The sequence below is a fragment of the Anolis carolinensis genome, chromosome 2, assembly GCF_035594765.1.
Source record: "Anolis carolinensis isolate JA03-04 chromosome 2, rAnoCar3.1.pri, whole genome shotgun sequence".
NCBI lineage: Eukaryota > Metazoa > Chordata > Lepidosauria > Squamata > Dactyloidae > Anolis > Anolis carolinensis.
In genome coordinates this window covers 273439184-273457474 of record NC_085842.1, presented here as the reverse complement: position 1 = coordinate 273457474, position 18291 = coordinate 273439184, and the positions used below count along the sequence as shown (strand labels likewise).

The 18291-nt window shown below is 40.2% G+C and overlaps 2 protein-coding genes across 10 annotated transcripts in view; one reads left to right on the top strand and one right to left on the bottom strand.

Annotated features, from left to right (window-relative positions):
- pam (peptidylglycine alpha-amidating monooxygenase) overlaps positions 1-18291 on the top strand; it is a 213217-nt gene that overhangs the window by 96289 nt on the left and 98637 nt on the right. For all 9 annotated transcript variants that reach the window (XM_016994838.2, XM_008113972.3, XM_008113969.3 and 6 more), the window contains exons 2-3: positions 7172-7716; positions 8874-8994. In XM_016994838.2, coding sequence (XP_016850327.1) covers positions 7625-7716; positions 8874-8994 — 213 coding nt within the window. In that variant the 5' untranslated portion in view covers positions 7172-7624. The remainder of the gene's footprint in view (positions 1-7171; positions 7717-8873; positions 8995-18291) is intronic.
- On the bottom strand, positions 496-6120 carry LOC134296689 (uncharacterized). The gene is made up of 2 exons (XM_062972228.1): positions 4081-6120; positions 496-869 (listed from the first exon to the last, which is right to left on the bottom strand). Exons 1-2 carry the CDS (start codon positions 5695-5697, stop codon positions 786-788), a joined length of 1701 nt encoding a protein of 566 aa, XP_062828298.1. The 5' UTR covers positions 5698-6120; the 3' UTR covers positions 496-785.

Genomic DNA, 18291 nt, shown 5'->3' with positions numbered 1-18291 from the left:
CTTAAAACAAAGCTGCTGTATCAAGATGCACACATAATGAGTCTAAGCAACCATGTAATCTTGTTGTTGTATCCCTTATCCTCACTTGTTCCATTTTATTTTCTGGTTCTTTAGTTTCCATTCTACACTGAAAGTTCCTTTAAACAGTTTTGGCCTCTTTCTTGTACAGAATAGTATCTAACATACCTCAAGCAATTCATAAATAATGAACAAAACTTTCAATGAAACTTGGCCTTGCTGAAATCTGACCCCCCCCCCAAAAAAAAACCACCACTTCTGCACAGTGTATTCATATTTTTAATCTGCCTGCATTTATGTGTATGTGTTCAAATTTAAGGTGCCATTTTAATCACTAACACTTTCTATAATCAGATTGCTATAGTTTCAATATTAGCTTATCCAGAGAATAACCACATGTTTAATATTATGTTAAATTTTGTTGCTATATTTAAGTGTCCTGCTCACTTCAAAGGATCAGTCTGAACGCAGATCAGAGATGGCTGCTCTCAAATCCAATCTTTATTGAAGAACACATGACTTTGGAAAAGTCAGGAATGACCCAATGTTTACATACAACTATTTTTATAACTTTTGATGCTACGTAACACCACACGTAAATATCATCATCAAGTCCCACCCCCAATATCACATTACTACCATTTTCACACACTAAACCAATTATAATTGTTTATACTTTCGGCCCCAAGTTCCCAGGCATATTCTATCTTCTTCTGCCAGGTGCTCCTGGGATTGTTTATGTTATGACTCCCAGTTACAGGGCTGAATTACCAAAGCCCTGTAACTGGGTTCCATGACATGGTGCCCTCCTTTTCTTCGTCCTCCTCTTCGGTTCTTCTTTCATCACAAGCCTGAAACAAAACAATAATTCTATGTGTCCATTTTGTCCAAAGTACCCATATATTTTTTCAGTAAGCTACGATGGAATACAGGGTGTATTTTCCCTAAACTTTTTGGCAATGCCAACTGGAAAGTCACCTCGTTGATAACACCCTGTATTCTAAATGGTCCAATATATTTAGGGCCCAATTTTTTCGAAGGTAGCCCCAGTTTGATGTTTTGGGTACTTAGCCACACTAAATCTCCTTTCTCCAATTTATCACCTTCCACCCTCTTTCTGTCTGCGAATACTTTATACTTTTTATGTGCTTCTTTTAAGGATGCAGTCACTTGACTCCAGCATTCCATCATTTGCGCTTTCCATTTCCCTGCCTCTGTTCCCTCATTCTCTGTCCATCTTGGCAGCTGGGGCAGAGGCTGTATTTCATACCCGTAAACTACTTCAAAGGGGGTTTTATTTGTTGCTGAATGTATAGTCGAATTAAAAGCTAGTTCTGCAAAAGCCAACCACCGAGACCAGTCATTTTGTCTCATGTTAGAGTACATTCGAAGGAACTGCCCAAGTGTCTGCTGAGTACGTTCTACCGCCCCATTTGTCATGGGGTGAAAAGCAGAACTTAAACTCCTTTCTGCTCCTAGCATTTCCAGGAATTTTTCCCAAAATTTTGCTGTGAATTGTACTCCTCTGTCACTGACCACTCTACTGGGACATCCATGCAGTTTGTAAATGTGGTTTATGTACAATTCAGCTAGTTTCTCGGCTGATGGTAGTTTCGTCAGTGCTATAAAGTGGGCCTGTTTAGAAAACAGGTCCAATACTGTCCAAATATAACGATGTCCTTTGCTAACCGGTAGTTCCCCCACAAAGTCCATAGCTACACATTCCCAAGGTCTGGTAGGTTCTGCTACTGTTTGTAATAATCCCATTGGCTTCCCTCCTCTCGATTTATTTCTGGCACAATCATCACATTGAACAACATAATTTTTTATGTCCTTCCTCATCCCTGGCCACCAGCAATGTTTTGCTATTGCTTTTGTTGTTTTTGTAATTCCTGTATGACCAGCGCTCTGGTTGTTGTGAAAACGATGCAAAATCTTGATCCTTAATGTTGCTGGGATATACAGTTTCTTGTTCACAAACCAAAATCCCCCCTTCTGCTCCCCCTGTTCTGCATTGGATGCGATCCACTGGTCTCCTTCATAAGACTGTTTCCGCTCGTTTCCCCAATTATCTTTTCCGTCGAGTTCAACCATAGCAGTGTTCTCCTTTTGGGTTTGTGCTCTTGTTCTGACAGCTAAGCCCCATTGTTTGTCAGAGAATATTGTTCCCTCTTTTGCTGTGGGTATTCCTTCGTGTTGAGGCATGCGTGAAAGAGCATCTGCCAAGACATTCTGCTTCCCTTGAAAAAACTTTAATTGGAAATCGAACCTGCTGAAGTATTGTGCCCATCTAATCTGTTTGGGGGACAATTTTCGAGGGGACTTTAAATACTGGAGGTTCTTATGGTCAGACCAAATTTCAAATGGGATTCCGCTTCCTTCGAGAAAGTGTCGCCAGCATTCTAAGGCTTTTAATATGGCTAGTGCCTCTTTTTCCCATATCGGCCAACATTTTTCAGTTTCGCTGAACTTCCGGGACAAATATCCACAGGGTTTTAAGTTCCCATTTTGATCCTTTTGCAATAGTACTGCCCCATACGCACAGTCTGAGGCATCGCAATGGATTATGAAAGGGCTCCTGATATCGGGGTGTTTTAGAATGGGTCCTTCTGTGAAGCATTCTTTTAGGGTTTCAAATGCCTTTTGGCATTCTGGCGTCCAACTTAGTTTGGCGCCAGGAGCTTTTACTTTTGCTGTCTCTCCTTTCCCTTTTGTTTTTAAAAGTTCAGTAAGGGGTGCGGTTATTTGCGCGAAGCCTTTTATGAAGGATCTATAAAAGTTTGCAAACCCCAGAAACGATTGCAATTGCCTCCTTGTTTGAGGCACTCCCCATTCTTTTACATCTGATACTTTAGCTGGATCCATAGCTAACCCTTCTGGAGATATCCGATACCCCAGAAAGTCAATTTGAGTTTTATTAAATTCACATTTGGACAGTTTTGCGTACAGCTTTGCTTCTCTTAGTCTCTGCAAAACTTCCCGGACCAATTTCACGTGCTTTTCCTTATCTTCAGTCACAATCAAGATATCATCAAGAAATATGAATACCCCTCTGTACAACAATGGGTGCAGTATTTCATTTATAAGCTGCATAAAGCACCCGCCTCCATTTTTTAATCCGAAAGGTAAAATTTTATATTCAAAATGGCCGAATGCGCAGGAAAATGCAGTTTTCCAAGTATCCTCCGGTTTGATCCTTAATTTATGATATGCTTCAATTAAATCAAGTTTAGTAAATATGCTCCCTTTTTTCAATACGGTAATTAAATCCTTTACTAAGGGCATAGGGTATTTATTGTCCTTAGTAATTGCATTTAAATTTCGATAATCAATGCACAATCTTAGGGAGTTGTCTTTCTTTCTCCTGAATAACACTGGGGCCCCGAGAGGAGAATTGGATGGCTTAATGAAGCCCCGCGCCAGGTTTTTATCAATGTATTTCCTCAATTCCTCCTTCTCCTGCACAGACATGGGATACACTTTTGGTTTTGGTAAGTTTGCTCCGGGGGTTATTTCAATTTCTACTTCTATATTCCTTTTGGGAGGTAATTTACTTGCCTCTTTCTGATTGAACACATCCACAAAGTCTCTGTATTCAGGTGGCAATAGCAGTGGGTCTATTTCACCTTCTTCATCTCCCTCGTCCTCCTCTTCTGCAATCTTGCTTATCTCCCATTGCGTCTGCTGTTCTTTAAATGCTAGGCTCTTTCCTCTCCAATCTACTTCGGGATTTGCCTGTTCGAGCCATGGTATCCCTAATATTACGTGGTATGTGGCAATAGGGGCTATCACAAAGGATATTCTTCCTTCCCATTTGCCTATTTTACATGGGACCTCCCGTATTTCCTTTGTAGATACTTCCCCAGTAGCAACTGATCCGTCTAGCTGCGAAAACGCAATTGGGGAGTCAAGCGCCATCTGCTGGCATTTCAACGCTCCTGCTAACTCTGGAGTTATAATATTCCTGGAACAACCACAATCCACAAATGCCTTGCAGGTGGCCCGATTCTCTAGCCCCGAGAGGCAGATTGGCACTACTATCATGCGTTTGTCCCGACTCACCAATTTTTCTGAAGATTCTGGGGCTCGCACCTCCTCCTCCGCACGCCTCCCGGTTGCTGGCTTGGGCTTTGAGGGTTTTGGCGGCTCCCCCTTCCGTGCCCAGCATTCTGCTGCTCGATGGCCCGTCTTCCCACATACAAAGCATCCCGGTTTAGGTTTGTTGTCGTCTCCTCTGGAGGGAATCCCCGGCCTCCCTCCGGGTCTTTCCTGCTTCCTCGTTTCTCCTCGACCTCTCGCCACCGGTCTTTGCTGGCCGCCGCTGCTTCTGAAGCGCTTTACTTGGGCCAGGGTGGATTCGACGCGCCCCGCTAGTTGAATCCATCCCTGGAGCGTTTCGGGGTCATCTCTGTGCGCTGCCCAGCTGAAAATCTCGGGGCGTAGTCCCTCTTTAAATAATTCCACTTTGGTCACTTCAGACCACTCTGGTACCCTTTCCGCGAGGTGGAGGAATTCCTCTGCGTACTCGGGCACCGTTTTGTCCCTCTGCTTTATTCCTCTAAGCTGGTCTCGAGCTCTCAATTGCTCTAGCCGGTCTCTGAACCGGTTTTCCAGTGCGGCGAGGAAGCGGGGCACTGACCTCAGGCATGGGTCCTGTCTGGCATGTAGTTGCACATACCAGCTGGCCGCTCCTCTCTTTAGTGTGTTGCCGATGGCCCGAACCCTGCTTGCTTCGGAGGGGAATGTGTGTGCATTGTCTTCCATGTATCCCCTGATGCTAATTAGAAAAAAGTTCAGTTCGGCTGATTCCCCTCCGTATTCTAGCTTGAGATCTTCCCTTCTTGGCATCCATTCAGCGGCCCGTTGATGCTGTCTGGGAGGCATGGGGAAGGGTTGCATCGGGTTTCCTTGGATCACGCCGCGCCCCACTCCGGTGGTCATTCTGCGCGGCTCCCGAAATCCTGCCGCCGCTGTCGGCCCTTCCCCCCATCCGCATACTGGCCTCGCTGTAGCCCCCGCATCTCGCCTTTCCCCGTCGTACTGCACATCCTCCTCCTCTTCCTGGATCTCCTGCTCCTCTCCGCCTTCGTCTGCTAATCCACTGGACCCGATCCCTGGCCCCAGTGGTCTTTCCACCCCGACGCCCATCCGGGGGGTTGGGAGCTCTGTTGGAGATGGCGGCCTCAGAGTTCCCAGAGCTCGCTGGCGCTCCACTTCGCGTGCCATTCTGTCTCTGAACTCCAGCTCCTGCCAATATTCCTCGTCTCCCTCGTCCCTTGCCGCTGCGGGACTCTGCGTTGAAGCTCGCTGTCCCCTCTGGCTCCAATCGCCTCCTTTGCTTGGCTCTCTCTCGGCGCCAGATCGGATGTGCTCTTTTTGGAGATTCTCTTCCAATATTGGCACTATTCTCCCCACGGTATCCGACAGCCTGGATAAATGAGTTTCCAGGATGGATAACCGCAGGGCCACGGTCTCCGGCATGCTTCCTCCAGATCCCCAACTGGTTTCTGCCGCCGCCGGAACGCCTCTTCCCCCTCTGGGAATCCTCTGGGTCACGCCGTCCGGCTTGGGGTACCCCGTAGAGGAAGCTATGGCTTGCAATGTCTCTTCTGCCAACGGCAGAGCTCCCAGCGGAGGCCCCTTTGCTCCGTCATGGCTTTGATCTCCTTCCCTGCTCATTATCACTTCACTGCAAATTTGCAGGAGGGTGAGAACTGGATTCCTGACTTAATTGTCCTGCTCACTTCAAAGGATCAGTCTGAACGCAGATCAGAGATGGCTGCTCTCAAATCCAATCTTTATTGAAGAACACATGACTTTGGAAAAGTCAGGAATGACCCAATGTTTACATACAACTATTTTTATAACTTTTGATGCTACGTAACACCACACGTAAATATCATCATCAAGTCCCACCCCCAATATCACATTACTACCATTTTCACACACTAAACCAATTATAATTGTTTATACTTTCGGCCCCAAGTTCCCAGGCATATTCTATCTTCTTCTGCCAGGTGCTCCTGGGATTGTTTATGTTATGACTCCCAGTTACAGGGCTGAATTACCAAAGCCCTGTAACTGGGTTCCATGACATTTAAGAGTTTTGAACACCCAGGCAGTCTACATTTGAAGTAATTCCTGCAACTGAAACAGCACTAATAAATAATGCATAGATTTAGAACTGTAATAAACTGAATAATAAATTAAAATGAAATGAGTGTAAAAAGGCTAAGGGTGAAATCATTTTTAAAATATTCTATATCGGGACTTGGTAACACATATGCACAGTGCCAACCAAAGTTGCTTATACAATCTGGAAGTCTGTTGAAGGTCCTAAATGTTTGCTTTTTAGCAGTAAGGTGAGGAAGTTGTGTGGACATTTTACCATATTTTTAAAGGCTATTTTTAGATGCTGAAAAAGTTTGTGCTTGCTCTAAATTACAAAAACAATACCAACTTTCCTTAGTTGTTGGTAAGCGTATAATATTTCATTTGAAATTCAACAGTAAATAAAATTGAATTGTTAGTCCTCCCAGAGTAATATTTATTTATTTATTTATACTCGACTTTATCTCTCCCAAAGGAGACTCAAAGTGGCTTAACATAAAGACATTATCATACAATTTAAAATATACAAATATGCAAACATTAAAACAGAATTAAATATAATCAGTATTTTAAAAATTACAGTTAAAATCCAATAAGAGTAGTCATTAAATCAATTGAACAATATCCAAGTGTTGTCCTGACAAAAGCAATTTAGTATATATGTCTTAGTGGGGAGTGATTTTGGATTTAGACTTCAGAATCCAGTCTTCTCTGAAGTATACAGACAGATAACAACTACAGCCTCTCGGGTTTTAAAATCCTGTAAATGTAGGGCATTGGGGAGTTGGATAAACTTCCTTTGATAGGATCACCTCTAGCAATCACTGTAAATGCTACAAAGAATCTGTACCACATTTGTGAGAAGTACTGAAATATTGTGTAGATGGAAGAGTATGGGTCAAAACATTGTATAGTACCTTTTCTGAGTTGAGATTAAGCTTGAAAAACTCTTAATATGTGAAAATGCTTCAGTGATGATTTGCAAAAAAAAAACTAATGCTGTAATGTGCTAGGCACTCATTATCTGTTTCTATTTTTACAGGTTCCGAATGATGAGTGACATGTATTTCTGCAATGCCACTTGGAGCCTCTTTCACACTGGAATGGACTGATAAAGTAGCCCGGAGATTTGACAATAGACTGGTGAAAAAGACGAGGGGTGGTGACTTCTGCTTCTATTTTTTTCACTGGACTCAAGTACAGTGGGACTTATTTGCAAAGGAAGGAGGGCTTCTTCCCCCTGCACCCTCCTCTTCCTCCTTTTTCTGCCGCTTCTAATGAAGACAGCACAGCATCATCCCACCTTTCTGATTTAGATCACATCACCTTCCAAGACAGATGGTCTGCCAAAGTGCTGTAGGATTCCTGCAGAGAACATCATAATGAAGTAGTGAATTGATAGTTCTGCCGCTGCCTAATTGTCAGGATCACAGTCAATAAAGCTGGGCTGCCCTTTCCCTGCTTCTTTAATCGGGTCAGGAACAGCAGGGTGGACATGGCTGGCCTCGTTAACAACCTGCTAATATTGTTCCTTATTTTTCAAAACAGCTGCTTGGCTTTCAGAAGCCCACTTTCTGTCTTCAAGAGGTGGGTTCCCTAAGCAAGAGCTAGCTTATTTATCAGTGCATGCTGCTAAGTGTTGCAACTGGTTTTCATTCTTGTGTCTGAGAGTGAATCTTCCTGCAAAACAAACAAAAGTCATGTTAATATAGAGTTATTTTGAAATTCTGATTGTAATTTCTATTATTTAATTGCTGGTCCTACTGGTTAAATGTTCATTGCCTTACAAGTACTGGTGCATACATTTCTTTAAACATGTACAAAAGGTTGCAAGTAAAGTTCCTGCGAATGTCATACGTTGTCTCAGTAAGTGACTTTCTTGTATAAAAGTCCTCCCAGTAAAGTCCTCCCAGTTAAGTCCTGCCTTCTTCCTGATCAGAAATTCCTTTCGAAAGAGCATCAAATTACTTGTCAGCTGTTTGATTAGCCGCTTGGAAGACGTTGGCATGAATTTCTGGATGTTTTCTTAAGAGGAAGTCAGTTGTATTTGCTCACAGACAATATGGCTGTATGTACAGGATATTCACTGTAATTATCACATCAAATATTTATCCATAGATATTTTAGTATTCACATTGCATCAAGGGGCTCTCTTATCTTGAGGCTTTGAAGCTGTCAGACATCTGTCATCTTGCATGTGGTGGTCTCTAGATTCACCTCCTATACAAATTCTAAGTAAGAACATTTTCCATGACAAGTTTTCTTTCAAGACAAAAGATATAAAATGCAAGATTAAATGGAAGTTGAAATGCTTGAAGTGAAATGTAAAGAATTTCTTTCCTGGATCTCTTCAACTCTATTTATATTTATATTTCCCTTATTTATGTAAGGGAAATGTCAGTGTTATGTTTACATCTTTTGATTTTCTTTGGCAAACATGTCATCTGATTGATGTATCATAAAGTGAATTCTATGTAATCAGCTGATAAAGATCTCTACATGGCTTTTATAAATTGGGATTTTCCCTGAAAATTCAGTGAAGCAGTACTTTATAATCCACAAATAGAATTCCCATAATGGATTTCCCTGTGCATGGGCTTTTTAGATCATTCTAAGATTTGAGAACCTTAATACAAGTCAATGGAGCACCTACAAAAATCTTATAAGCCTATAAAATGCATTCGAAATCAAGTAAAATGTATAATGTCCCTTTTCATTCTCTCTCCTTCCTTTTATTGTTTTAGGTATAAGGACACTGTCAGGACTCATTCAAATGAATGTCTTGGCAGTAACAGGCAACTTGTTCCTATGGGGTTGTCAGATTTTGCACTGGATATTCGCATGCCTGGTGTGACTCCTAAGCAGGTGAGAACGTATGAATAAGATCATATCTGTAACATCACTTGTTTGAAACAAAAGAGTTATTGTAAGGATCTTAATGATGAAGTGACATGATGTATACACCTGGCTCAAGATGTGACCCAATGGAACTATTTGTTGTGCTTACCCATATTGTCCCCTTGTTATGCTTGAAGCTGTTGTTTGTAGCTTCTGAGAAGATTGCCATTGGAATCTTGTGCAAAATGTGGCTATTCTGTGAATCCCACTATACACAATCAGACATTAATTTCGTAGGAAGGTTCACTTACTACTGTGAATCTCTATAAAGAGTGAAAATGTTGCATTATAATAATAATCATCATCATCATTATCAATTGAATATTGTGAATGCTGATGCAAGAAATTTTGGGTTTCTTGTCTCTGTGTAGTCCTACACTTGTGTTAGCTGTGTTGGTGGCTTTATAGATAAAAGAATGAAGTAGATAGAGAAAAGATATGATGTAGATGGGGAAGTTAGGGTTACTAAAAGGAGAGCAGACAAGATGCTAGGAATTTGGGACATAGGGTTGGAGGTCTGTATGCAGTACATGAAAATCAAGAGTATATTATCATGAGACAAATTTAGATTGTAGTGATATGAAGAGATGATGATAGAGGAAAATGAGAGACACACAGACAGAAAAAATTGTGTGTGCATATTTACCTATTTGAAAGAGGAAAGATTTGGAAGCATTCTAAAATTGGAATACTGAGATGCTGGTTCTTCTGTCAATACATTGACAGTTCAAAATGTGTAAAGTGTTCTAGGTTGTATTAAATGTCATGTGTAAATAGTTGGTGGGTGTTTTATGCTTCATAGCTTCTAATGACTTCTAATATGTTTTACTAATCAAGGTTGTATTTCATGACCAGGGAATTTCTTCACACTTGAATTTGGCTGGCTAGTTCAAATCTTTCTAGGATAGCTTGAATCAAAGTAAATCCTGTTCATGCATTTTACCTCTGAATGTATGAAAAATCCTTTGGGGTGCCTCACAATGACACTGAATGTGTGACAACATATATAAGCAGGTTCGTGGTCTTTCTCAGAAAACAGACATGTTACTCTGTGAGCTTGCCTTCAACAGCCAAGGGCTTTCAGAATCTCTTATTAAGCATATTAGGATAGCAAAACAGAGAGAGAAAGTAAGTAAGCCTGCTTCACAAAATCACAGTGTATTTTTAAAAAGGGAAAATGTATACATTTTGCCACCAAACTGATAATGTAAGAAAAACCATCCCTTAATGTATTTTGGGTGATGCGTTCAAGTGGTCTTTCTAAGGTTCAAAAGTTTAACTGGCTTGGCTGTTTCATTTTCCATGTGCACATTTGTAGTTTAAAATAAAACATTTGTTGAAAAATGTTAGTTCTGTATCCGATACCAAGTTTTCAGTTGAAGAAGTAATGACTAGGAACACATCTACTGTGCCGTCGCGCCTGGGGCTGTACTCTTAGTGAAAGAGGCATGGACGTGACATCTTTCCCCAGGGGATTGCTTCTTGCCCTCCTTTAGGGAAACTGGAACTCCCAAGGACCAAAACACTGAAGTTAACTCAAAAGCTGGGTTTATTCTTCACAAAGGGGGTAAAAGAAAATATACATTACAGTCTTTGATTGTTTAAGTCCATGAAGCTTGTCCAGATCCCTCTTTCTCTGGCTGTGAATGCCGGAGCAAACTCAGCCTCAGTCCAATGACCTATATCTGAAGACAAGAGTCTTCCTCTGTTGCCAAAGGACTGATGTGAAGGCGCTTGAGACTCCTCAACGTTGTTCAGGTTGGCCCTGAACATGAAGTGTGAGTCCCAAGGGTAAGAACCTCAGAATTGGTGCTGAGAGGTAACTTTTGAAGGGCTTTTTGAGCCAAGCCTCTCTTTCACGTCCATCCGATAGAGTGGAATGAAAAGGAGGAAACACAGTCCTACTCCAGGAAGAGGTGGAGCCAAACAGTTTAGCTGAGTAAGCAATATAACAGGTACAAACAACATTGATTGACAGATATAAATAACCAATCCAACTACATTTACAGGGTAAGGGCAAAATCAAACATGATACAACAATTCAAATCTTGAAACTTATAGTTTGACATATAGATGGCGCCACTCGTGCCGTCACATCTACTTAATTAACTGGGGGTATATTTGTATGCAAAGGATTCACTGGAAATTATTTCTAAGAAGAATTGCCAATAATGCAAGTCATTTGTATGATAGTTGTTTTTTTTTCTTTTTCTTTTTAAAAATGCATTTCAAAAGCATGATAAGTGGGATGCTTGGCAGCATATGAGATGACTCATTGTTGCACATTGCAGTTTCAAAAATGGAAGAAATAAGTAATTTAGCTATTGGGGAGCATTTCCTAGAACTTATTCTGAGAGCCAGCTGTTAAAATGTGTGTCTACAAAAGGGACAGAAAGCTTCAAGTAAAAATATTCTTAGGAATTATAGCGTAGTTAGAATTTGCATGTGATTGAAATGTACTTACTGGTCAGCTGGAAGCTAGAAATAAACTGATATCACAGTAAAGATTTGGATTCATGGAATTTTTGAAAGAAAAACATAGTTTTTAATACCATAATATATTCTGCTCTTTTTTAGTAGCCTCTGTAGTTTGCAACATTTATTATATTGTTATTCCAGTAAGGGTTTTAACACAGAAATCCTCTCTCCCAGATCCATTCCTGTCTTGCTCTTGCATCAAACTTGTAGTGCAGGTAGGTTATTCTGGATGCTCTATACATTTCTCTCGCTGTGGCCATGTATAAATAGTTGAGCCAGTTCAAATTTGGAACCAGCAGCCACTGTTTACATGACCATCCCACTTTCTCTGGTATCAAGTGATCTGGGGACAAAAGATGGCACTTGACATCATTGTTTTGTTGCTGTCGTAGCGATGACCAGGAAGCACAAAATTGCTCCTGGTCATCACTCTTTGCCCTTGCTGACTGTTACTGAAGCAGTAGCACAAGTCTTTGAGTTGCGCTTGCTCTTTGACAAGCATGAACAATGGTGACAAGCAATGACCAGGAGCTGTTTTGTGCTTCATGGTTGCTATTATGATGACAACAGGATGGTGACAATAAGGGTATCTGTCCAATAGTGCTGAACTGGATTCAGCACTGCTAGGCAATGTGGACTCCCTCGCACCCCCACAGTGGCCCAGAAACTGTTTGTACAAACTCACCCAGAACTGATCTGGAGTACTCACATCCAGGTCTGCTCTGGGCTATACGGCTTCTATAGATCGATACACTATGTGTTAGATAGAGTAATTGGGAACCGTTACAGGTCATCAGATTGCTTACTGCTGTATTATAACAATTTAAAGCTCTAGAACAACCACCAAATTGTTTTCCTAGCATTTTATTACTGAACGTAAATATTTCAGACCTGTTCTTGGACAGCTGTATTTGTTTCATATTATGTTAATATCTAAAGTAACTTTGAAAAATGTGTTTTTTCTTGCACCAGCATGAAAAAAGTCATGTTTCATTTTCTAGACAACAGCTGTCCATTCAATGACCACACATTTCAGCCCAGAAGAATTAACTCCCATTTATATTTAAATATGCACACACAAACGACAACAACAATCCAGGAACATTCTTTTTATCCTTTTTTACTTCACTTGTCTTTGCCATATTTTCATACTTACACTTTGAATTAGGAGTTTTTGCTCGCTGAGATTTTGAAATGTTTATTATTAAGCTCTGTAAATTTTAAATAAAGAATGGTTGCTTTGAATATGAAAATTCCTTTGAACATGAAGACTGACTTCATAAGCTGTTTTTCCTCTTATGAGAGAGGAGTGATTTAAATGTGGTAATAGCAAGCTGTGCATCAAAACTGAGCTGCTGTAAATTCCTTCAAAATAGATGGATTAGCTGTAGTTTCTTAAAGCATAGCATGAATGCCGAAGTTTTTGCCCTGCTTCCTCCTCTCCTTTATCTCCTTCTTTCTGATCATTTTTCCTAGTAGGATTATTTCCTTCATTTGGCCTAAATTAGATGAAAACAATTGCTATGGGTAAAGAAAAGAGGATCAAATCTTAAACGTTCAGCATCAACTTATTTGGAGACAACAACTCCCAGAACCCACTGGCCAGCATGGACTTTAGGAAGTCAGAAAAATTCTCCCAGGTTCCTACTTTCTTCCTTCTTTCTTTCATGCATTGTTTTAAATTGTTCTGCCATTCTATTGTATACATTATCACTCTAGCCCTCATTCTAAAAAGCTTATTTTAAAACTAGCTTCTTCTTTTTTCTCAAACACTAGAGTTAATATGCATGCAGAAACCTTTACAGCACATTGGCATTCTTGATATTTCAGAGTACATGACCTTTTAAAAAGCATCTTTTTAGGAGTGGAAAGGGATTCCCTAAGCCTCTCACATTCAAGCTATTTGGCAGTGAAACACTCTTATTATCTTGGTTGGGTAGAAGTGAGCAAACACATCCGTTACAGAAGTGTTCTATTTTAGTGTGTAATTAAAGCAGATTAATTATCCACGAAAGCCTAGGCAGGGGCAAAAATACTTCCTTATGGGGTAAGAGAATGTAGTATTCATCTGGCATAATTCTAACCACTGTCATCAGATAGTTGGTGCAGTGTCATAAGTAAGATCACCGAATTGAGATTTTTTATCTATGAGAACCATGAGTCTTACAAATGAAGACCTATGATACTGTAAATAAGAAAGTCGACCTTAAATAATGCTTCAGAGTAAAGATGAAAAAGTTGTTTTAATTGTTGTTGTTGTTGTTGTTGTTGTTGTTGTTGTTGTTGTATGTCTTCAAGTTATTACCAATTTGTGGCAATTCTAAGACAACCCTATCACACGATTTACTTGGCAATATTTATTCATAGGGTTTGTCACTGACTTCCTCTGAAGCAGAGAGAGGCTAAATCTACACTGTCCTATATCCCAGGATTTGATCCTATATTATCTGCTTTGAACTGGATTTATATGTCTCTACACTGCCAGATAAACTGGAATAAGAAGATAATCTAGGATCAGGTCCTGGGATATAGGGTAGTGTAGATCCAGCCAAAGTGACCCAAGGGAACCTAGTGAATTTCCATGCTTAAGTGGGGATTTGAACCTTACACCACATTGACTCACATGAGAAAATATATTTCTCTATTCTTGTTACCTATGGGTTACAGCTACACTGCCATATAATCCAGATCATCAAAGCAGATAATACACAGATTTTATATGGCAGTGTAGATGGGGCAGTGTAGTCTGCTCCTTGTTGAAAATGAGGTAGCTGAATGTTATACTTTAGTGTTGTTCTCATGTGTAATATGGAGGTTGTATTTTAGCCTCCAGAAAGACCTGCTCAAGTGATATCAGGAAAATAGGGTGGTATATAACATGAGAACATACATTACTGGAAAATGTGTCCTCACAAAAATTGTTTAATTTATTTGGGGGTAGAGCGTGAAAATGGATGCTGTTTATTTATTTATTTATTTACAGCATTTATATTCCGCCCTTCTCACCCTGAAGGGGACTCAGGGCGGATCACATTACACATATAGGCAAACATTCAATGCCTTTTAGACATAGAACAAAGACAAGACAAACATAGGCTCCGAGCGGGCCTCGGACTCATGATCTCCTGGTCAGAGTGATTCATTGCAGTGATTCATTGCAGCTGCTCTCCAGCCTGCGCCACAGCCCGAGCCCTGCTGTTATTTCAGTTGTGCATAAGTGTGCATAATTCACGACTTACATAAAAGCATAATTGTCTTATATGATAAGTGCCCACTTCAGCTAAACAAGTAGTAATAAAATCGTGTCTAAAAGAATACTCTTATAAATCAACAATATTTCATAAACCTTAATGAGTATAATGATCTTTATATGGGCAGCTTTGAATAAAGGCCTTCAGGCACCATGCATGTCTATATTTGATGTCTAGTATGATGTATCTTTTCTTTTTTTTATTATAACTAATTATAGCTAATTTATTATTATCATCTACTACATTAGTTGAATTTTAGGTCTTCTAATTGGGCTGGATTTTCTGACTTTACCAGATATGTGAAACATATGCAAATCACAAATATATGATTAGCTCTTTAAAGTGTTGATGTTAAAAACAATCAGCTGCAAAAACTAATAGAAATTTTATATATGTTTCATATGAGGGGAAATAAGGACACAGAAATTTTAAGTGTGCGTGATTTTTTTTATTGTGAAAGTGTATTCAGATTCTGAAGATTAATATATTAAAAATAAGTTGGTTCAATAACTCCCAAAGCATTAATGTTGTCAACATGCATATAATGTGTACGTGTAGATTCATGGCAGAAGATTGCAGAGCAATTGCAATTTTAGTGCTCATTTATTTTTGTTTATTAATAGGGATCTTTCCATTAGCGTACATGACTATCAACCACTGACAGCTTGAAAGATTAAGAGCAATGAGTCTTTGAACAAAATCATTAACGTGTGAATTTATTTACCTAAAATTCACAAAGTAGGCCAAATTAGGATGCACTGATTTTTTATGCCTAGTTGTAAAAATAGTAACTAGAGGAAAATAAATGTAAGTGCATACAACTAACTCCTAGTTTTAGAACAAATAAAGACCTTTAATTAGATTCCACATAATAACTCTGTTATTATTATGGGATCTGAAGATGTGTCAGAAAATTTGCAGTATGTTATATTGCAAAATTTGTTACATAGTTTTCTGTATTTATAGGTTCTAAATCTGAAAAAGCTGTGATGGTGCAGCGGGTTAAACCACTAAGCTGCAGAACTTGCTGACCAGAAGGTCAGTGGTTCGAATCCACGGGACAGGGTGAGCTCCCGTTTTAGCCAGCTTCTACCAACCTAGCAGTTTGAAAACATACATATGTGAGTAGATATATAGGTACCATTTAGGTGGGAAGGTAACAGCGCTCTATGCAGTCATGCCGGCCACATGACTTAGGAGGCATCTATGGATAACACTGGCACTTTATTTATTTATTTATTTATTTATTTACAGCATTTATATTCTGCCCTTCTCACCCCGAAGGGGACTCAGGGCAGATCACATTACACATATAGGCAAACATTCAATGCCTTTTTAACATAGAACAAAGACAAACAAATATAGGCTCCGAGCGGGCCTTGAACTCATGACCTCCTGGTCAGAGTGATTCATTGCAGTTAATTGCAGCTGGCTTGCTCTCCCGCCTGCGCCACAGCCCGGGCCCTTCGAAATGGAGGTGAGCACCACCCCCTAGAGTCAGACTCGACTAGACTAATGTCAAGGGGAAACCTTTACCTTTACTAGAACTTTAGAAGTGTGAAAGAAGTCAAAATAATCAAGGGATGGAGCAAGTCCTCTAACATGTTTTGGACTGTTTATCTTAGGGTGGATCTATATTGTAAAATTGATGCAGTTTGGCATCATTTTAACTACCAAGGCTCATTGCTTTGAAATCCTGAGATTTGCAGTTTGGTGAGTCACCAGCACTCATTGGCAGATAGGTTTAACGACCCTGTAAAATTACAACTCCCATGATTTAATACATTGAGCCATGACAATTAAAGTGGTGTCAAATTGCACTGATTCTACAGTGCTGATTCACCCCTAGAGAGAAGAAAAGTGAGCAAGGTGAGACATAAGAGATGTATATAAACAATGCATGGGATATTTGCAGTGAATAGGGAGAAGCTCAGAAAAGAGGATTTTTGATGAGTTGGCGCTATCCTTTTATTTATGTAATTTAAATCGCTTTTTAATTCAACAATGTTTTAATATTTCTTTAATTGTGCTGTAGGATTATAACTGTTTATAGTTTTATTTGTATCGTTACATCTTGTGAGCTGCCTTTGTTCCATATTCTGGGAGAGAGGCATATGGCAAATAAACAAGAAATAGAAGCTACTGAATGAATAATAAATAGATCACCTATTGAAGTTCGATGGTATGAGATTCAAAACATATAAGAAGTATGTCTTTATACTGTATGTAGTAAATCTGTGGGATTTACTGCCACAAGATGTAATGGTGGTTGTTGATTTGGTCATCTTTAAGAAAGAGATTAGGTTTTTATAGGGGTCATTAAGGGCAACCAGTCAGAATGGCTATATCTTACTTTGAGTATCAGAGACGCAATTCCTCTGAAGAATATGAAGCTCTAGCTACACTGGCCATTTAATATAGTTTGAAGTTAATGGTGGTGGACAGACTACAAATCCCACAAAAGCATGCATAGGAAAGCCCTTAATGTGTATCAGTACTCTTGTGATGACCCATGGGCCTTGTAGTCCTGCTCAGGACATTGTAATTCCTGATGAAGATGAAAACTTGGGTTTTTTACCTTCCCAGTCTGAACTGGATTCCTCTCAGCCAGATCTTTCCCAGGCAGATCTGGGAACCTTGCACCTGCAAGAAAGTTGTCTCCCAGAAGTATGTCAAACAAGCCCAGAGCCTACTTCTCCCGTGTTCTTGCGCCGGGAGTTTTGTAAACAACAGAGAAGTTTGGATTCAGCTTCGCGCAGGAGTGCGAGGATTGCAGCTAAGAATGTAGCCAATTAAGACTGCTTCTCGTGAGAATCTTTAAGGAGTTTAACATCTGGTCTCAGAGTTTAGCTTTCGTTTCTGATTCCCAGAGAACTGCTTCGGTGGGAAAGTTAGACTCTATATAGGTGTTTTACCGGCGTAGTAACTTCGCGGAGTCAATTCGTCAGCCTACGGAGCGAGTTGTGTCTGGACAGCGCGCTCCGATTCAAGCCTCGCTCCTGCTCAAGCCTTGCCTTGCTATCCAGCCTTCGCCTTGCTTCCCAGCCTTTGTTTATCTACGGACTTTGCCTTGTTTCCCAGGACCAATCCTTGCCTTGTTCCACGGATTTCACCAAGTTATTCCACGGACCTTGTTCTTGTTCCTAGTTACCTTGTTCCACGTTTTAAGCCTTGTTTCAAGTATCAAGTTATTTCCTAGCCTTGCTCAAGTTTATGGACTAAAGGACCTTGTCATCTCCCCTCACTTTGCTTGGCAAAGTGAGTGTTTCGGTTATTGGATTACAACTTTGGACCTTAATATTTCATATTGGACATTATTTCTTTGGACTAATTTTGACCTTTCCTGAAAGGTCTGCTTCTGGACTATCTTTTACATTTGCTTTTACTAACTTTATATATTTCCTTAATAAAGATATTAGATAGAATCTGGCCTCTGCGTATGGTTATTGGTGCTCTGTAGCCTAGGTCGTGACAGTTTGACTCCGCCACCCTAAGCACCAATTAACCTCGGCCAGAATGTCTACCGGAACCGTGC